Raw genomic sequence first — 21,414 nt, 5'->3', positions numbered from 1 at the left:
GAGGGCCATGAGATTGGGTTTCTTGGTGTTGACATGGCCATGAAAGGTAGAAAGAGGTGAGAGTCAAGGGTAGGAACTGGAGCCAGCACCTGCTGCTCTTCCGGAGGACCTGAATTCAGTTCTTAGTGCCGTGTCTGGCAGCTCACTACCACCTGTAACACAGCTTTAGGAGGTCCAATGCTCTCTTGGGGGTTACAGATACACAGACATGTAAATTAGTAAATAATTATTTTTTAAAAGCTGAACTCTTTCAGTGTACAATTTCCCCCCAACCACTCTCCACTCTAGAACAGCAGTTGGAAGACAGTAATGAACTGTCTGTGGGGCCCAAGAAGGCACAGCTTGACTCTGCAGAATGACAGTCATCTGCTATGCTGATTACAGGACAAGGATTTAACCAGCTTTATTTCAGATCATGTCCCACAAGCATCTATTGGAAGGGATCTGGGCCCATACTTCAGGGTGAGTATCTGGGGCAGGACCGCTGCTGAGGTGGCCAGAATGTTCATTCAGGCTCTCAGACTATTGCTGATGCCCGCGAGGGCACAGGTGCACTTCTGATCTGTTAGGGCGGCAAGGTTAGGATTGACGCTAAACCCTCACAGGACGATTCTGTGCCACACTTGCCTGCAGTGGGGATGTTAGTGTGGAAGAGCCCTTCTGTCTTACTGCACACGGTCCTGCCATAGTACATAAGAGGTTGGGGCTTCCGAACATCTCTGGTTCAGAAAGTTTAGTTTTCATAAAGGAGATGAAGGCTCTACTCGCTTAGTAAAATGGGTCATTTCTTCTGAGGTAGCACTACAGGTTAGAGACCACGTACGTCAGAGCCAGCATCTTATACTTCCAGCAGTGCCACCTAGTTCCCTAGGGCCAGAGGTGACAGCAAGAAGTGACACATAGATTACTCAAAGCACTTCAAGATGCGCTCTCCGATGCCAATGAAGTAGACGCCCTGGGCGATCCCAAAGAGGGGGGCTATGACCAGGGCACGGCAGCCTGCTCCTTTCATGAAGGCTGCTGGCCCCTCCTGTGTCCAGAGCTTCCTGTGAAGGAAGAAAGGAGAGCTTGGTAGGTGAAGGCTACGCACACATTTACTCAGGACTTTCTGTTGTTGGATTTGGGGAGAAGGTCTCTAGGTGTAGCCCAGGCTCTCCCTGGGCTACCCTCAATCTCCTGAGTGCTAGGCTTATAGGATTACAAGCTCTGAGGCATCAAGTCCACAGCGTCTCCACACTTTGAGACAAAAGCTCACTAGTTCAGGCTGACCTGTGGCCCTCTCAAGTGCTAGGCCAAAGACTGGAGCCGTTAGATCCCATTTGGCCAAGTATCTGCGCGCCACCTTTAGACTGTATTGTGAGAGAGGAAGCTATTTAGCAATCCCAGATTTGTCTGCCATCTGGTGGGAGGAGTGGGGAGCAGCAGAGACTCATGGGAGAATCGGAAGCTCCCATTCTCTGTAGCATTCTCTGAGAATCGAGGGCCAACACATTCCAAGGCAGTGGCAAGTTCTGCCAGGAAGCGCATCTTGAGCTGGGTGGTGTCTGGGGTGCTGAGCTCACCTGGCACAGTCAGTGACTCCGCTGTAGGTGTCCTCACCCAGGCCTTTCTTGAGGGTCTGAATTCGAGTCTTCAGAACTGAATGAAGCAGAAGTTAGAACAAGTAACAGACTCAGGAGCTTATCTTTCTGCACACCAAGTGGGGTTGCCCTGTGGGGACGGGCCCTGTGAGGACGCTTGTGTGACTGTGAAGTGAGCAGCTTTCCTCTAGCTGGAGAAGCAGTGAGGGAGCAGGTGTGGCCCTGAGCTCAGAGAGAGCATTTCCTCATAGGTTCCTCAGTGCTAGCTCTCACATGCAAGAGTCAGAACTCCCTGGAAGAAAAGGCCTCTGGGAGTGAGGGGCTATGTGGTGACAAGGAACATTGGGGACACCAGCCTTTGAGGATTGGGACTTTCTGGAAGCCTGACTCATAAAGCAGGATGACCCTCAAACCGCAAACCCCAGTGCTCTCCACACCTACCATCCAGAGGGGTGACGGCTACCGCTGCCACAGAACCTGCTGTGCAGCCTGCTACAAAGGAGTGTGTGAAGGAGGCCTTGCCGGTGAGCTCGCTGACTCCGAGTTGGTTCAGGTTTGCAAACAAAGGGAAGTAGATGATGGAGAAGGGAATGTCCCTGTAGAGGAGAGAGATGACACTCTGGGTGACCCTCTCAGCAGCCTCCCCAGGACCCGCGGGGTGTCGCAGATGGGAGAAACATCCCCATTTGCCAAAGAGGAAGTTCTTCCCCTGTCCAGCTCTCCCCCTCACCCGAACACACACACCCTCCCAGCACCTGTAGGCTGCTGAGGGTCCAGCTACAGTTCCAGTGGGGAGCAATATGGTAAGGTGATCTTAAAGGCGTCGGGGCCCAGGCCCAGGAAGAGGGGCTCACCTGAGGAGCGTGGCACCCAGGCCCCTGTAGAGACCAGAGAGGCCCTGAGTGCGGAGCAGCTCCCGGGCAATGAGGGTGGCCGATGGGCGCCTGTGGGTGGAAGTCGAGCCAGTGCTGTAGGGCCGGGAGGTGGGTGTGGCTGAGGCAGAAGCCTGATGACAGACAGCTGGAGAGGAAAGGCAGCTGCATCTGCACCAAGCCCGACAGGAGCCCAGGGTGTGCTGGGGGACCGGCCCCAGCGTGCATGACCATGTCACCTCAACCAGAGCCCACCCAGCCTGATTAAGCCCCTTCCATGGCCTGTCGTTTTCAGGACGTCACATCCTGCTAGAACTTTGGGACAGAAACACCTGTGTTCTGCATAATGCCTTTGTCCTCTAGGGTTGCCTGTTTCAACCAACAGAACAAAATGTAAATGTGAATGAGCAGAGTGTAGTGGTTTATGTCTGTAATCCTAACATTGGGGAGGCTGAGACCTGAGGATGAGTTCAATGTCAGCCAACTTGGGCTGCATCACATCAAGGCCATCTTGCTGGCTGGCTGGCTGGCTGGCTGGCTGGCTGGCTGGCTGGCTGGGTGGATGGATGGATGGAGGGGTTGGGTAGGTGGATGGATATATAGATGAGCAATTGACTGATTATTGGTATGGTATAACTTGTGGATCCCACTATAGACCATAAGATTTAATGTACGGAAAATATTTATTTTGAAGTCAGTATTTGCTGGGCATAGTACCCATACATTTGATAAGTCAAGAGCCTAAGGCAAAGTATGGATGGCTTAAGCCTAAGAGTTCAAGGTCAGTTAGGGCAGCATGGTAAAACCTGGTCTCCAAACAAAATGGGCTAGAAAAGCACTTGCTAAGTGCTCATAAGTCCATGGTGTGGCCCAAATTGAACAAGTATTTAGGCTCTTTGTTCAGAGGAAGTCATTATGGCTCGCGTCCTAGATGTCCTCAGCATCCCACAGTGCAATAGTGGAGGTGATTTATTGCTCACAGTTAATTTTTTCTCTCCTTTTGAGGCTGGGGGGGGGGGGTGGTGGTGGTTGGGAGGGCAGGGTGGGCTGCCTCGTGCAGTTTAGGCTAGGAGCTAGGAGCTGCGTCACAGCTCAGTGCCAGCAGTGCCTGAGGCTCCTTTCCTAGCATGAGCACTGCTAAAGTTCATCACCAAGTGGTGGGGGTAGGGGAAGGAAAGTCCCAAGTGGAAAAACGGACTCTGGCTTACTCGGAGATCATTAGCAGCTTGTAAGCCTGAGAAATCCCAAGGGACGGAAGCAGCCACCAAGGGCCCTGCACACAAGTGGTTCTGTAGCCCAGGCTGAGCTCCTGCTTCTACCTCTTAAGTCCTGGGATTCCATACAAGTAAAAGTCTCTGGCTTTTTACACATGTTCTCTTTGTTGTTTGGATGGTTAGTTTGGAGGGTTGTTTTTGTTCGTTTGTTTTGAGACAGGGTCTCAACTATGTAGTCTTGGCTGTCCTGGAACTCACTCTGTAGACCAGGCTGGCCTTGAACTCAGAAATCCACCTGCCTCTGCCTCCCAAGTGCTGGGATCAAAGGCGTGAACCACTACACCAGCTTTATTTTTTATCCAGGTTGAAAAGATGACAAGGCGCGCTTCCTCTCCTGGCAGACAGGGACACGGGTTCCTGAAGCCATTGTCGTCGGTCTATCCCAATCTGGAACCTGGCTGCACAAGCACAAGCGTGCACAGCTGAGCTGAGGGTAGAGGAGTTGGGTGTCTCCCACAGTAGCTTCTCTAGCCAGACACTGGGGCTTATCTCTGAGGAACCCGGGGGGGGGGGGGGGGGGGGGGGGGGGCCTGGCTCCTCCTCAAGAGCTTAGTCTGTGTTCTCACTGTATGAGTGGCACCATCAACATACTGCTTTCTTCTTCCATATTTGAAATTTAAAACATTTATTTGTGTGTGTGTGTGTGTGCACGCGCGCGTGTGTATTTTACCTGTGTGTGTCAGTACACCGCACGCATATACATTGCCAGAGGAGGCCAGATTATGGTATTAGACACCCTGGAACAGGGGTAATAGATGGTTGTGAGCTGTCATATGTGTGCTAGAACTGAACCCCAGTTTTCTGGAAGGGCAGCAAGTGTTCTTAACCTCTCAGCCGTCTCACCAGCCCACTAAGCCCCATTTTAAAGAAGCTTCAAGAATACAGCCTGAGGGCTGGAGAGATGGCTCAGTGGTTAAGAGCACTGACTGCTCTTCCAAAGGTCCTGAGTTCAAATCCCAGCAACCACATGGTGGCTCACAGCCACCTGTAATGAAATCTGATGCCCTTTTCTGGTGTGTCTGAAGTTAGCTACAGTGTAGTTAAGATATAATAAATAAATAAATAAATAAATAAATAAATAAATAAATAAATAAATAAATAAAAGAATAAAGCCTGAGCATCAAGGCATTATCATGGCAGTATGAGGTGTGCTTACATCCTCCAGAATCCAGGCTCTTGTGTCTGCTTTGGGCTGGAGCTGAAAGGGTTAAAGGCATCACTATAAAACACAATTCTGTTGACCTGAAGCCAAGGGCACACAGGGCCTGGCCAGTGGGACTATGCAGTGCAGTGTGACCTGTGCTGACTGACCCCAGCCTTGCTGATGCCATGAGTTGGGATGTGCCTCACCTAAGCGGCCAGCATCCTGCAGCTGAATCTTGAGCATTTCCATGGGACAGGTAATCACCACCTGGCATATTCCAGCCCCACACCCGGCCAGCATCTCCATCTTCAGGTTCCGCTGCGTCCTGTGGAATCAGGAGCAAGAAGGTCCTTAGTCTCAGGTCAGCCCTGCCCCATTCTCCCCATTCACCCTCCTTGGTGGTTGGAACTATTTTGTTTGTCTGTTTGTGTTGTTTTAAGACAGTGTTTCAGGCTGGAGAGATGGCTCAGCAGTTAAGGGCACTGGCTGTTCTTCCAGAGGTCCTGAGTTCAATTCTCAGCAACCACATGGTGGCTCACAACCATCTATCTATAAGTGGATCTGGTGCCCTCTTTTGGCCTGAGGATGTATATACAGCAGAGCACTCATACATTAAATACATTTAAAAAAAAAAAAAAAAAAAAAAAGACAGGGTTTCTCTGTATAACCCTGGCTGTCCTGGAACTTGCTCTGTAGATCAGGCTGACATCAAAGTCACAGAGATATGCTCCTGCCTCCTGAGTGCAGGGATTAAAAGCATGTGCTGCCATGCCTGGTTCTTTTTGGTCCTCATTTTTGCTGCAGTCCTTCTGCCTCTCCCTGATGGCTGCTAGGCTTACAGATAGCACCCAGCCAGGCAGCTTGTGTATCCATCAGCGTTGGGGTCCGAAACCATCAAACACCAGTGTGATGTCAGGTTCTTGCTCCAGCCTCTTAAGTACCATCCCTTAGGATAAGGGGGAGGGGGGACAGAAGAAGAGAGGATTTGGGACTGATGTTTAAATTTTGTCAGCTTGTTGGGTGTGGCCACAAGGTTATAATTTTGAGCACTTAGGAGGTAGAGGCTGGAGGATCACTGTAAGTTCCAGGCCAGACAGAGTTAAATAGACGCTGTCTCAAAAAGCAAACAACAACAAAAACCACAGGAAAAAAAAAATCAGCTAGTTGCTAAATACATCTGCATATATGCTGTAAGTTCTGTATTCTCTTGAATATACAGTCTCTCCCCGCTTACACTTCTCCCTCCTTTCACTTCCTAAGTGTCGAAACACACTGACCTCAGCCACATGTGCACATATATACAATAGATGCATACAATCTTAGACACCCAAAATGTAGACACACAGTGAAGGGTCCCCCCCACCACACACCCCCAGCCATCACCTGTCCTTACCCATCTTGCATGAGCAGCTGCCGCAAGAAGTCATTGGCTGCCAGCTTGATTGCCTTCTCTGGAGTGACCAGGGTGAGGTTTACTGCAGCCCCTGGAGGTGAGAAATGAAGAGAAGGAGCTGTGGCTGCTGCCACTCACAATAAGGCATAGCTCAGGGGAGCCAGGCAAGGGGACACAGTCTGTCTTACTACGTTTTTCATCTCTCCCCCTTCCTCTGATTTATAATTTATTTAGTGTTACTGGGTGTGGGCATGCATATGCCTGGGCACACAAGTGGGAACCAGAAGACAACTTTGTGGAGTTAGTTTTCCCCTTATGTGGGTCTGGAACAAAGGTTGCCAGACACGGCTTGTTTGTGGAGTTGGGGTCTTAGTACACGGTCCAGCATGACAGAGCTCACAACCCTCCTGCCTCCTTAGTACAAGTGACAGGCGTGCCACTGGGAAGCACGCTGTCCTCTAACACACTGCAGCAAAGCTGCAAGCGGTCTGCTGGGCTGTATCTCCAGCTCCATTCTTCCCTCTCCCCCTCCCTTTATCCATTCTCCCCCCCGCAACCCCCCACTTTTTTAAACTTTGAGACAGGATCTCACTATGCAGCTCTGGATGGCCTTGAACTCACAGAGACCCATCTGCTTCTGTCTTCCGAGTGCTGGGATTAAAAATGTACACCACCATACCAGCCTAGTTTTTTGTTTGTTTGTTTGCTCTTTAAGCTTTTATTTTGTAGCTGGACAGTGTTGGTGCATGCCTTTAATCCCAACAATCAAGAGGCAGAGGCAAGTGGATCTCTATGAATTTGAGGCTAGCCTGGTCTAGAAAGTGAGTTCCAGGAGAGCCAGGACTACACAGACCCTGTCTGGAAAAACCTGAAAAGAAACAAAAGATTGTGTTTTGTAAAAGATTATTTTATTCTATGCATATGAGGGTTTGCCTGCATGTATGTAAATGTACCATGCATGCCTGACACCTGCAGAGATCAGAAGACATCTGAGTCTCTGGATTTAGAGTTATAAGAAGCTGTGGCTGCCATGTGGGTGTTAGGAATTGAGCTCAGGACCGCTGAGAATGCTTTCCAGCCCCTCTCTCTCATCTCTCTCTCTCTCTCTCTCTCTCTCTCTCTCTCTCTCTCTCTCTCTCTCTCTCTCTCTCTCTCTCTCTCTCTCTCTCCTGAACCAGCTACCTCTCTACCCCCTTTTCCTCCTTAAACTCCATTTTTTTTTTAATGGATACACGTGTCCCATTATGAAGAAGTCATCTGTCTTTGTTTTGTTTTTGTTTCCCTTTTTGGTTTGAGACAGGATCACATGAATTCCTGGACATGAATTTCCCTGTTACTGGGGATGGTCTGGGCCTCTTGATCCCCCCGGCTCCATCCCAAAGGCTGGGATCACAGGTGTATGTGACTCTGCCTGGCTAAGAAGTCGTCATAGTCTATGCTGTTGGCAGGCTCCTTCACCTCTGAAGGTACATAAGCAGCCTGAGGAATTGGGCAGATCTCCTTATTTTATGGGAACTCAGTAAACCATACACGTTTCTGTCCTTGTTTTCTAGGGTCCCTGCATATCTTATCAGTTCTTTCCAGCACGGACCTATGGCCTGTTTTTTCCTCATTACGTATGGAGAAGCTGCAGACAGCAGCAGCATGGGGTCATCATGTGGGGCTGAGCTCACAGCTCTGTGGGTCATTCTTTATGTCAAGGAGAGGAAGAGGGGAGGGAGGCAGAGAAAGGCTGGGGACACTTGCTTTTAACATAGCACAAACTAGGCACCTCGAAGGTGGCCTTAGCCAGAAGAATCTGCCTCTACATCGAAGGTTCTGGAAAGTTAATTCCCTGCGTGGAATGAACCCCTCTGTGCTACAGGCTCACAAAGTGTGGGCTGTATGCCCTGCCCCATCGTCCTCATAGAGGAGCCTGAACTCCTCTGGGATATTCAGAAGCTCACCTCGGTACATGCCCAGGAAGCCCTCAGCACGTGCAGTCTTCATCAGGCAATCTGTCCTGGAAGCAGAGGCCAGAAAGGAAGTTAGTAGTGTCCAAGTGGGCCTCTTCCCTTTCATGGGCACACCTCAGTTGGCCTTGTTCTCCAGACCCCTCCCTGCCTTCACCTCTCCCGCCGATACCTACATTCCTCTGTACACATCTTTCCCCTGCTGGTTCTGTAGTCGGGTCTTGGCAAGGTCAATGGGAAACACGCAGGTCACCCCCACAAGACCTGCTATACCTCCATTGATGAGTTTTGCGGAGATGCTAGGCCATGGGGAGGAGAAAAAGAGAAAGTGTGAGAGAAGATTCTCGGTCTCAGCTAGCTTGGGTAAGGGACATGAGAGAAGGGCCAGGCAGGTGCTGAGCCTCCAGCTGTCCATAGTGTTCCCTCCTCAGCACCCTCCCTGAGCAGCTGTCAGGTCCTGCCCCCTCCTTCCACACAGGCTAGGAACCTCTCTCCAGGAAGCCATGCTTAACTGCCTGATCAGCTCACACTAACTCATAGTGAAGGGTTCACCAAGCTAAGATATTGGCAGATCTGCTGGGAAGGGAGCCCACCAGGGAGTTGGCAGGCCTTAGCTTGGCCTTCAAAGATGCCCTCGAGAACTGCCATTAAGGTTGGCTCTCCAGCTTCTCATGCCTGGAGGCCTGTGAGGAAGTTTTCAAACAAGTTCTAACTTTACTTTCCATTGAAACCTGAAGAGAACGTGGTGAAAATGAATCTTCGCTAGGCTGTTGACTTGGGCGCATTGCCTCGGTTCTCTGAAACATCATTTCCCTGATCTAGGGAAGGTAGGGGGCCTAAACAAGCATTCGGTAAATGACAGCTATTGTTAAGGAGAAGATACCCTCCAGGCTAGAGACATGATTAAGTGGTGCAGTAGCCCAGGCTCCCATGGCAGCTCAAGACCATGTGTAACTCCAATTCCAGCAGACCGACAACCCTTTCTGCCCTCTGTAGGCACCAGGCTTGTATGTATGTATATGTGTACACACACACATGCACACACACACACACACACACACATACAGTATGCAAGCAAACCATTCACACACAGAAACCTAAAAAAAAATCTTTTAAAGGATAAAATGCCCGGACCATGACCGTGTGTGTTTCCTAGCAAGAGATAAGTAGGGCTAATAAACAGTGTATTATCTACTCTAGCCTCTATAACCACTTGCTTTAGGCAACAGATTCCTCTTCCTGATTAAGGATAGGAGTCTGGGAATAAAAAACAAAGTTTTCTCAGGCTCCTTGGAAAATTGTAAAATGTTCTTATCTTTCAGGCCAGAGGCAGACATGAGGAAAATATTTGAGATAGAATAACTAGCAACGAAGAGGCATGGCTTAAACTTCCCTGCAGAGATGAGTCAAAACAATTGAAAACAATGTTGCCAGGGAGGAGAGTTTAAGGAGAATCTCCTGTAGCCCAGGCTGGCCAGTCTGACTATGCAACCAAGGCTGGCCTTAAACCTGATCCTTGAGCATCTACCTCTACCAGAGCTGGGATACAGGCATATGCCATTTTGGCCAGCTTGCAAACTGCATTTTAACAATTGTGTATGCCCATGTTTGCCCACACGCGCACACACACACACACACACACACACACACGTTTATTTGGAGAAATGCACATTCCAGGCAATGGGTCTCATTTGCTCTCCCCAATCATTCACTCTGTTCTCATCATCTAGAGCTGACACTAATGGGCTGGTGCCATAGCAACCCTTCTTTAAATTGGCTGTCCCCCTGGGCCTACCTCAGGTCCTGGCTGGACATCCTGCAGGCGATCATCCACGGCAGCTCCCAGGACGCAGGCTGTGGGGCCCTCACAGGCAGCTGCTGTTGAGGCCAGTGGAGAGGGAAGTAATGTGTCTGTCTTTGACTCTATCCCTCCATAGAACTGACAGGACATGGACCTCCTCATGCCCCTGCGTGTTCCATGTCCCCACTTTGGAAATGTGCATCCAGACAGAAATCCTTCTTTGGACTTTGATCAGAAAACGAAGGGGGATGAAAGAATAGATACCTAAACTAAAAAGCCATTCCCAAAGGCTTCTGGGGGAGTTACAGGAGTGGTGGGGACATGGGCTAGGGAGAGATTTTACCCAGAGTACTTCTCAAAGCAGACAAGGACTGTAATGTTTCAGATGGCCTCAAGTAGCTTTTTTTTTTTTGGAAGTATGAGAATGAAGGGGCTGGTGAGATGGCTCAGTGGGTAAGAGCACCCGACTGCTCTTCCAAAGGTCCAAAGTTCAAATCCCAGCAACCACATGGTGGCTCACAACCATCCGCAACAAGATCTGACTCCCTCTTCTGGAGTGTCTGAAGACAGCTACAGTGTACTTACATATATTAATAAAATAAATCTTAAAAAAAAAGAGAGAGAGAATGAAGGTAGACATGACACTAGCCTCACCCCACCACCCTCTATGTAATAGATGAGGATGATTTTGAATGCCTGATCCTCCTGCTTGCATCCAAGTGCTTAGGATTACGGGTATTGGCTGGCCTGCCTGGCACCTGGCTCTTAACTGAGTGTTCTAAAGTTTCATGTGAAACCAAGCTGTGCTAGAACTCTGCATTTGCTGAGTTAGGGTGGTTTGTTTATTTGTTTTGGGACAAGATCTTCCTTGTAGGCTGGCCTGGAACTCCCAGGGATCTATCTTAGCCTCCCGAGTGCTGAGGTCACAGGTGTGTGCCACTGTGACTGGTGTTGCATTGATGATTGTCACAAATGGAAAAGACCGAGACAGTGGTCTGGAAATGGGAAATACAATAATTGGAGACTGAGGCACAGGATCCAAGTTCAAGGCCTGCCTGAGTTATTAAGTGTTATTCTCTCTGTGTGTGTGTGTGTGTGTGTGTGTGTGTGTGTGTGTGTTGGCAGGGAGCATCTTTAGTTATATAATCAAATTCAAAGTCAGCCTAACATACATAAAATCCTGCCTAAAGAAATAAAAAGATTGCACCTTTTGAGTCTCGGTCCTGCCTCCAGACCAGTGGAGCTTCAGGAAAGGCCTCAGTGCCCCTGGCTTAAAGGCCCCTTCCTCTCTTCCCTTTGCTGTTTCTGAGGCAAAGTCTTAGTCATCTCTGGGTATTTTTGTTTTGGGGAAGGAAAGAAAGGAAGAGGAAGAGGAAAGTGACTCTCTGGAGATATGATAATCACTTCAGTTAAAAAAATTTTTTTTTGAGGGGGCTGGATGGTTAGGAGCACTTGTGGTTTCAGAGGACCTGGGTTCGATTCTCAGCACCCACATGGCAGCTCACAACCATCTGCAGCTCTAGTTTTAGGAGACCTGATGCATTTCTGACCTGTGCAGGCACCAGGCACCCATGTGGTGCACAACATACATTACATACATGTAGGCAAACCATCCACAAATGTAAAATAAATACAAAAAGAAAAAAATTAAAGTAATATGGTCAGGTCTGATTCCAGTTCTGAAACAGTAATAATAAGAAATTACTAAGATCTTCTCTCCTGGAGACTTAAATTCCAGAAGCAACAGATAATACATGGGAAAGCCTGAAGAGGAGGAGGAAGAAACACTATGAAGAAAACAGTATCTCTTACCTGTCACCCAGCACCTGGAAACCTGGCAAACATGAGAAACTGTCTCAAACAGCAAAGATGGACGAAGTCGCCATCTTTTAGTCCCTACCCCTATACAGAAAGATAGAGGGGGGCAGATTTAGAAGGGAAAAGCCAACTTCAGTGCCAATGAGATCTGTCTGAGCAGGGTTTCACTAGGCAGGGCCTCAGGCAGGTCATAGGCAGCCTTGTGGGTGTGAAGAGCAGGCAGAGCTCCCAGGGGAGGAATGTCTATGCCTGGGCCCTAGATTCCTCCCTGGTTCTGCCCAAAAAGAAAACAAAACAAAACCACACTGAGTAAACATGACCCTGCAGCTGAGTAGTGGGCCCAAAGGACAGCGAAGTTGTGAAGGCAAAGTCATAAATGGAGGTGGGGACCCTGAGCAGAGGGTGAGATGCTAAAGACAGACCCATGTCAGCTGCCCCGGGAAGAGCCAGAAGCCAATCAGAAGACAGCAAGAGAATACTTAGTAACTGGGCAAGAGACAGTTCAGAGCCCAGATAGAGAGTGCAGTCAGGGGAAACTGGAGGAGCGGAAGGGGCTGGGCAGGCTGGCAGCATGGAAACTGATCAGGTGTCTAAACTGAGAGCAGGGCTACAGGAAGGACAGGTAAGATCTAACACATAGAGGAGGTCTGGGGGAGCCATTCCTGCCTCAGGAGCATTCCTTTCCCATTGTTGAGACAGGGTTTCTCTGTGTACCTCTGGCTGACCTGGAACTCACTATAGACCAGGCTGGCCTCCAACTCAAGAGATCCACCTGCCTCTGCCTCCCAAGTGCTGGGATTAAAGGTGTGCACCACCACTGCCCGGCTACTGAGCTTTTTTTATTTGGAGACAAGATCTTGCTAAGTTTGTCCAGGATGACCTGGAACTCACTATGTGGACAAGCCTAGCCCCCAACTTGTAAAATCTACCTGCCTTAGAGACTCCCTGTAATTGAGGCTGCAGACCTTAATGGTATCCTTGTTTCCAGCTTAAACCTAAATGCCAGTTATAGCCTTGTACTTAGATTTTGAGATATTGAACTGATCTCATTGTATATTTTACCAAACTTGCAGTTGAAATCTTATGTATTTTATTTGTGGTGTATACACGTGTACTACTGCACACACGTGGAGGTTGTTGGGTTTGTATGGCAACTTCTTTTACTCATTGAGCCACCCTATCAGACCACAGAATTGGGTGCGGCTCTCTCAGTCTCTCTCTTTCACAGGGTTTCTCTCTGTAGCCCTGGCTGTCCTGGAACTCATTCTGTAGACCATGCTAGCTTCCAACATCAGACATATGTCTGCTTTTGCCTCCTGTGTGCTGGGATTAAAACTGTGTACCACCACTGCCCAGCTTATCTTTTTGTTTTCTTGAAACAGGGTTAGCCTTGGCAGCCCAGGCTGGTCTCAAAATCAGTACTCTGCCTGCCTCTTACCCCCTGAAGGCTGGGATGAGAACCATTTGCCACCACAGCCAGCTTTACTTTTATTTTGAGACAGTCTTACTCCGTGGCCTAAGCTGGCCTCCAACTTGTGGCAGTCTTTTCCTTAGCTTCCTAAGTCCTGGAAATACAGGCCTATATGACCACAACTGGCTTTATACAGGGCTGAAAAATGAAACTCCTAGTTTAAGGCTTATTAGGAAAACACTATTAACTAAAGATTTATTTATTATTATATCTAAGTACACTGTAGCTGTCTTCAGACGCACCAGAAGAGGGCGTCAGATCTCATTACAGGTGGTTTCGAGCCACCATGTGGTTGCTGGGATTTGAACTCAGGACCTTCAGAAGAGCAGTCAGTGTTTTTTTTGTTTGTTTGTTTGTTTGTTTGTTTTTGTTTGTTTGTTGTTTTTTTTTTTTTTTTAGACAGGATTTCTCTGTATACCCTGGCTGTCCTGGAACTCACTCTGTAGACCAGGCTGGCCTCGAACTCAGAAATCCGCCTGCCTCTGCCTCCCAAGTGCTGGGATTAAAGGCGTGCGCCACCACTATCCAGCTCTCATCTTTTTGTTTTGTCTTATTTTTATTATTTGCTGGTCTGTGTATGTGGAGAATGTGGTTTTCTGTGGAAGCCAGAGGAAGGCAATGGAGTCTCTGAAGCTGCAAGTGAAGTTGTGAGCTACCTGTTATGCGTGCTGTCCTCTGCAAAAGCAACATGTACTTTTAACCAGAGCCATGTCTCAGCTCCTTGGCACTCTTTCTCTCTGTGTGTTTTGTTTTTGCACTACATATCTGTGCCAGAGGTGACCATCAGAATCTTTGAGAATGGATTTACAGTTGTATGATACCATGAGTGCTGGGAATTGAACCTGAATCCTCTGGAAGAGCTCTTAATAGCTAAGCCATCTCCCCAACCCCTGCTTCTGGATAACCCTAATCAAAAGTTTAGTGCTGGAAGTCAGCAGTGCGAGCCTGGACTCCCACCCCATCTGAGATCAGCTTCTCCACGAGAGAAGGTGGGTGCTGGCTGCAGAATCCTCATTGTGGTAAGGAGCCTGGCCCTGCCACCTCTTAAAGCTCAATCTCTGTGGTTTCTTAAAAGCCAAAATCTTGGGACACTTGGTGGCAAATGTCATGATATTAAAGTGTCAATCATTCTTCAAGATGGTAAGTTATCATGAAACAAACAAAACCAAATCCTAAGAGGCTACTTAGGACGAACAGAACTTAACCTTTCTCTATGAAGTCAAAGGAAAGAGAAAAGGCAGCCCTCTGGGCCACATTCCTGGTGTTCCTAGAGCAAAATTAGATGTCAAAAATCAGTGTTCTTTGGCAATGGGAATGAGCACATTTGAGATAAGTCAGAGAACAAGGGACACGCTGAGCCTGGACATTTCACAGCAACTCTATCTATGCAGTGTTTGCTGGAAGGGTGATTTCCTCACTCTGTAAATCCTAGCCCCAGGTTCCCTTCAAAGAACATGACTTCACAAAATTCCAGCCATAGGTAAATCTGTGAACCAGCAGATAGCAGCCAAGGTTTTTAGCTTTTTGTTTTTAAACTGTATGTATGTATGTATGTATGTATGCTATTTGTATATGCACCATGTACCCATGGAATCCACACCAGGTGGTTGGACCCCTGATACAGATGGTAAACTACTTAATGTGGATGCTAGGAACCAAACCCAGATCCTTTTGAAAAACAAGGCTTTTAGTGTCAGACCTCCTTTTTTGTACCCTGCAAAAAATTAAAGATTTATGTATATGAGTGCTTTATTTGCATATGTGACAGAAGAGGGCATCAGATACCAGTACAGATGGCTATTAGCCACTGCTGTTGCTGGGAGTTGAACTCAGGACCTCTGGAAGAGCAGCCAGTGTTCCTAACCACTAACACCCCACCCCTACCCCCTGCTTTTTAAAAAAAAAAAAAAAACTTTTAAAATTTAGCCAGCCATGTTTGTTTGTTTGTTTTGGAGACAGGGTTTCTCTGTATAGCCCTGGCTGTTATTGGAACTCATTTTGTAGATCAGGCTGGCCACAAACCCAGAAATCCGCCTGCCTCTGCCTCCCAAGTGCTGGGATTAAAGGCCCACGCCACTACCGCCTGGGCTCAGCCATGGTTTTAAAAGAATCTCATCAGCAAAGTCCTAAACTTGGCAACAGGGCCCATACTGGTGAATACCGGCAGTGTGATAGTATTCCACGTAGCTGGGTTGTAGCTGACTGACAAGATTCCTTTACTCTCAGGGAATTTAGATATTACTGGTTCCAACACCACTAGGAAGAGACTTTCAAAGGACAAAGCTGGCAGTGTGGCTCAGTGGAGTTGCTCTGACCTCATGGGCAGCAGGCCTTCCATTCAGTCTAGAGCAATAGGGAAGAGTTCTGTAACTGCTGCAGTGCTTCCCTCATTCCCAACCAAGGGCAATAAAGCAGCATTCCAGTTACCTTCTAATGAACCCAAGTGCTCTTTTAGCTAGCTTTATAACTTGTTAACAAGTGTCTTTACTTAGTACTCCTCAGATCTCACTTCACAGTGATAACTGCTTAGTGAGTTTTGTAAAGCACCAGAAGGGCACTGTAGACTTTCGAAGGAGCAGAGAACAAAGGTAGCTGGCAGAGAGGGGCTACTCCATGGCCCTGGCTAGTCTAGTTCACTACTGTGGGTGTAGCATGTGTTCCAGAAATACCACTTTTGTGACAGTAAAAGACAGTGTGAAACTTCTGAAGAGCACACACCGTGTGCCACTCTGGAAGAAGTGGGCATAGGTCTTAGAGTTTCATGGCAATGCGATGGAATGTACTGACTGGGGTGGCAGAGGCAGGAAGAATGAGGGTGGAGAAAGTATGTAAATGAGGCAGCCAGCCAGGACTTCGGTCTGACCCTTGAGGGACTGGAGGATGAAGGCAGCACCCAGGAAAGAAAGCTGCCTGCAGAGAGCAGGGGGCTGCCTGGGGTTCACCTAATGGTCTAGCCCCTTGACAGTCCTTTGTATTTGAGAGGCTGAGATGGCTTAGTGGTTAAGAACCCAGGCTCAAAACTCATATGGTAGCTCACTTAGCCTGTTTCAGAGGATCTGACACCTTCTTCTGATAACAGGAATTCCTGTGTTTCCCAGACCTCTAGGCAGGTAAAATACATATAAAAGTCTTGTTGAAAGCTTGAGTCTGATGTACGTGTGGGGGGGTCAGAGCACAGCTTTTGAGACTGGTTGTCTCCTTCCACTGTGGGCTCCAGGGACTGAGCTCAGGCTTTAGGTTTCCTCAGCAAACATCTTTGCTCACTGACATCTTGCTGCTCCTGCTTTATCTTGTGATGTAACTCTATTTCTGCACTAACTTGTTCCTCTAGTAAAGTTTCAAAGGTACTGCTCCACGAAGGACCAGAAAACCAGTTTATCATCAACACGAGAGCTCAGTAGGCGAAGGTGCCAAGGCAGACAACTTCAGTCCAATCCTGATCCAAATGGTGGAGGGAGAGGGCACACCCACATGCACAGTGCACCCTCCCTACAGTAAGGCTCTTGCGCACTCGGCAAGTAAGTATAAACAAAAGCCTGGCATCACCTCAGTCAGTAGATTCCCCATCAGCCTTCATCCAGCCTTCAGGCCCAGGTCCGTCCGCCACGGCAGGAGCATGGACACCTAAGCCATGCACACATTGGCAATGTGCCTGAGATACACTCTGCTCACAAATCGCAGTAAATTACAAACTGTTTGGTAATCAGTGATATCTAAATCAATGTCACTTCCTCTCAGAACTAAGAGTGTGTGTGTGTGTGTGTGTGTGTGTGTGCACCTGTGTTTTAAAGACAGAGTCTATGTAGCCCTGGCTTTCCCAGGACTTGCTATGACCAAGCTGACCTTGAAGTCACAGGGATCCTCTTGCCACCTAAGTGCTGGAGTTGAAGGCAGGCACCATTATTCCCAGCTTCTGTTTTTAAGATGAGTTTTTGACTTTGTAGCACAGGCTCCTCTGGAACTGGAGGGAATCCTCATGCCTCAGGCTCCCATATTGGATACTGAGTGTCAGCATTCACTGTATTACTGACCTGTGTCCTTTCCCAAATGAGAAGCTATTTTGAGTTAGGATCACCTAAGGGTTATATCTACAGGCCCCAAAGAGACAACTAGCTATCAAAGACTGCTCAGTAACCCATACATTTGACATGCAGTTGATTTGAGTATAAGACAGCCTTCTCAAGTCGCTTTTTCATCACATTTTTTTTTTCTTCAAGACAGGGTTTCTCTGTGTAGCCCTGGCTGTCCTGGAACTCACTCTCTAGACTAGGCTGGCCTGAACTCAGAAATCCACCTGCCTCTGCCTCCCAAGTGCTGGGATTAAAGGCGTGCACCACCATGGCCTTCTTCACATTTTTAAGAAGCAGAGTCAGGGGTGGTTGAAAACCAGGGTTGATTCCTCCTAGCAGAGCACATGGTTCTGCCAGGACTAAGCACCTCCTACCAGAGTAGCCATTAACTTTGTCTTGACCCAGGAAGTACCCCATTTTGAGGGGTGCCCCTGGGATGACAGACTTCCTCTTAGCCCTGTTTGCAGTGGGTGCCATGGAAACCCTCTTCCCAGGCTCCCTTGCCATCTCTTACTACAAACTCTTTGCTTGACAAGGACAGACAAGACAACTCTTACCAGATTTCAGGAAGGGCCGTCTTTCTGCCTTCTCTGAAATAAAGGACAGAGGCTGGTTTCCAGTGACTTGTGGGCAGAAGCTGGTGTACAATGCTGTCTGCAGGAGCTGTTTTGTCCTTGGGTTTTATCAGAGTTTAGTCCCTCCCTCCTTGTTCCTGCTGCAGCTCTTTCACAGGGGCAGAGGAGCCGGCAGGCACTGTCCTCCTCCAGCCCTTGCCACACTGCTCTTTACAGAGTTCACACACCGTGCCAAAGCTTGCTTGGGTATTAGAAACCCACATGAGAAGTACTAGGACACATACAGTCACAGTGCAGGGTAATGGGGGGCTCCCTACCATTCAGCTGTCAGAAGAATGGACGGACAAGTGGTAAAGACTACAATGTATATCTTCTGTAGAACCTGAGCAGCCATTTCTGTGAAGATGCAACAGCCCTGTCAGCTAGCTGAACACACTGGGATAGATGGCAAGTGTGAGGAGAGGGTCAGCATGGGATCCAAGTGCTCTGGCCTGACAGGTGTGGCTGGGGGGTGTTACGTACAGGGAGGTTATGTGTATCTCACGAGTGCTTTGATCAATCATTTCTGCTTCTCGGTTGCACACACCTTTGGTTTTCTGAGATGAGGTCTCACTTTGCAGTCTGGCTGGCCTGGAAACCTACCATGTAGACCATGCTGGTCTCAAACTCAAAATCCCAGTGTCTCAGCCTCCAGAGTGCTGGGATAGCAGGCATGCACTCCACTATCAAGCTACACACCAGGCTCCATATACTTTTTGCAGGTAAATATTATTGTTGTTCTTGCAAAGAACTGGACTTCAGTTTCAAGAACTGAATTGGCAGTTTACAATTATGCGTTAACTTGTTGATGACTTCTGTGGGCTCTAAGCAAGAACATGGAGCATACAAAGTCAAACACCCGAACACATAAAAGAAAAACCAACAAATTAAAGAGAGAATTCAGTGAATATTAGTGGCATCCACCTGTAATTCCAGGACTTGAAACCTCAGCCTTCAAATGGTGGGACTACATAAATTGTCATAAGCCCGAAGCCAGCCCTCACTACAGAGTGGCACTGTCTCAAAACCAAAAACTAAACCAAAGGAGGGCTGGGATGTAGTTCAGTTGGTACCTGCCTAGGATCCATGAAGTCCAACCAATCCCCAGAGCACAGGGTGGCAATCAGGAAGTAGAGAAAGGAAAAGCAGGAAATCAAGAATGTATTTGGCTAGAAAGCAAATTTTGGACCTGCTTGGGCTTCATGAGTGTCTCAAATGAAAAACCCAAACCAAATCAAACAAGAAAAAAAAAAAAAAAAGCCGGGGTGACATCACCAGCTAGGAAGGACCCACAGGAGAGGAAGATCAGGGGAGCAGGCAGCTTCAGCTTTGGTTGGCTTTGGTTCGGTTACAGGCAGAGAGAAAGAAGGGTGATGGGTCTGGAAAAGTACAGCAAAGTTAAGAGATGCACCTGAACTCTCTTTAAGCAAATTTCCAGGCAGGATCAAAGGTCTACTTGCTTCCAGAGTGGCCCTGCAAGATCCCAAGTCAGCTAGGAAGGCAGTATTTCCAACCCCCCAGGCCCAATGACCAAGTCTTATGTTACCGGGATACCCTAATGACACAGGTACACAGTCAAGCTTTCCAACTTTCTGGCTGGCTTTCAATCTTGAGTGCATCATGAAAACCAATCTCTTTAAGGCAGGTTTTGTGTAGCCCAGGAAACCAGTAAGAGGCAGTCTGGCAGGAGCTTGTTAACTAAAATGTTGCAGCAGCTGAGGGACTATCATGTATTATTAGTAGGCTGTTAGATAGCAAAGGACTACAGTTTTGATATTAGGGCCACAGTTTGAAAACTTTGAGGTGCAGAGAAAATGGGAAACTGAACTGGACTGAGACCAATGAAAGGAAGACAGCAGGTGGCCTAAGTCAGGGTGGACAGTAAGGGAGTTCGTCAGCTTTGCTATTTCTTCCCAAGTATAGATGAGAGGACATCTGTTACCATTTAGTCAGCAACATAAGCTGCCTTCCATAGTTCTTCAGGAGACGTTAGTGGAGATAGATATATCCGCTAGGTATGAAGGTAAAATTCAGCTCAGATCAGAAAGGTGTAAAGCCCTAGATTTGATGCCAGGTCCTTCCACTATGGGGGTGCTCTTATGGTCTGTGATGCATCATCAAAGAGGGTGTCTCACATCAGGGGGCTGGGCACTTCATGGGCTGATCAGGCAGGAGGAGGAAGGCACAGAACCTACATTTAAACCAGGTTCTAGGTGATGTTTGTTCATAACGTAGGTTACTGTCTGACAGATACCAGGTCAGACTTAACCTGTGCACTGATGTCTGTCCAGGCCAAATGGTGTGAACACACCAAGAACCACCCTGCTGCAATGAGTAACAAACCAGACTTCACCCTCTTCACCTCTGGCTAAGCACCATCCCTTCCAGCACTTTGGTTGCTGTAGGCTGGTTTCCTTCAATGTGTCCCCCTTTACTAACTGAGGAAAGGACAGTAGTCTTTCCTCTGTATTCTGAAGGAGCAGGCAAAGTGCCAGGCAGATGCTGCTCATCAGTCTGCTGGGCCTCAAGTGGATGCAGCAAACTGCGGGAGTGGGGATTCTGTGCTGAGTATGCACAGACATTTTCTCTCGTCAGTGCTCAACAGTACAGCGTGACAGCTCTATACATGGGGTTTTTAAAAGAGACAACAATATACAGGGCCATGTGCATAGATGGTATGCAAATACCAAGTTACATGGGGACTTAAGCACTGGGACTTAGCACTGGGAATTCTGGAACCGATCCCTAAGGACAGCAAGGGCAACTGTACTTACGGACAAGGCGTTTAGGGGTCACTCCACATCTGTGTTTGGTATACTCCAGGCCCGGCTGTGCTGGATCTTGTCTTTGCCTTCCTTCCTATAAAGACTTAACTCTTCCCTAGAGTTAAAACTCGTGATACAATCTGAGGAGCTGGCTTCACTGCTTCAAAACCTCTGCTCAGCCAGACCAGGGTGAATGGTCCTATGTGGTCAGAAATGAGCCCACAGGATGAGCAAGTTGTGGTTTTCCACTCCTCAAATGGTCTCAAGGCACCTGCATTAAAATTCGTGTCATGGAGGCACGGGGGCAGGGACTCCAGGATACAATAGCTCAATCTGGGCATTTCCCAGCTGCCTTCTTGGCTGCTACAGCACTTCACTGTGCACTGAAAGCTTTTGCTAAAACTGCCTCAGGAAACTAGAGGAGTGAGCCTTGTAAGCACAAAGGAGACAGAAACAAATGCACAAACACTGTCCTTTCAAAAGCTCAAGGAACTGAATCCAGGGCAACAGATCAACAAGGCCAAGCTACCAGAGCGAAGTGGGGGGTGAGGACAGGGAAGTCTGCCCTGACAGGCAGCAGCATCGGTGCTCAGAGCTTTGCCACTCCTGGCCGAGCTGGAAGGATTTACAGCCACCCAGGAGAAAAGAGCCACAGCCAAA

General features: G+C 48.2%; 1 protein-coding gene across 3 annotated transcripts; it reads right to left on the bottom strand.

Moving 5' to 3' along the window:
• Positions 1–378: 378 nt before the first annotated feature.
• Positions 379–21,044, bottom strand: Slc25a18 (solute carrier family 25 (mitochondrial carrier), member 18). Of its 3 annotated transcripts, none has more exons than XM_006506650.4 (10): positions 20,764–21,044; positions 10,011–10,090; positions 8,392–8,514; positions 8,210–8,265; positions 6,264–6,354; positions 5,077–5,195; positions 2,435–2,600; positions 2,022–2,176; positions 1,563–1,638; positions 379–1,046 (listed from the first exon to the last, which is right to left on the bottom strand). In XM_006506650.4, exons 2-10 carry the CDS (start codon positions 10,043–10,045, stop codon positions 905–907), a joined length of 963 nt encoding a protein of 320 aa, XP_006506713.1. In that variant the 5' UTR covers positions 10,046–10,090; positions 20,764–21,044; the 3' UTR covers positions 379–904. The 3 variants fall into 3 exon arrangements, with proteins under 3 accessions (XP_006506713.1, XP_006506712.1, NP_001074517.1); XM_006506649.4 differs by lacking the exon at positions 20,764–21,044 and adding an exon at positions 17,933–20,730 and having other exon boundaries at positions 10,011–10,093; NM_001081048.2 differs by having other exon boundaries at positions 566–1,046; positions 10,011–10,093; positions 20,764–20,780.
• Positions 21,045–21,414: the final 370 nt, after the last annotated feature.

This window comes from Mus musculus, chromosome 6, assembly GCF_000001635.26.
Source record: "Mus musculus strain C57BL/6J chromosome 6, GRCm38.p6 C57BL/6J".
NCBI classification, from domain to species: domain Eukaryota; kingdom Metazoa; phylum Chordata; class Mammalia; order Rodentia; family Muridae; genus Mus; species Mus musculus.
This window is presented reverse-complemented; position numbering and strand designations above follow the sequence as displayed.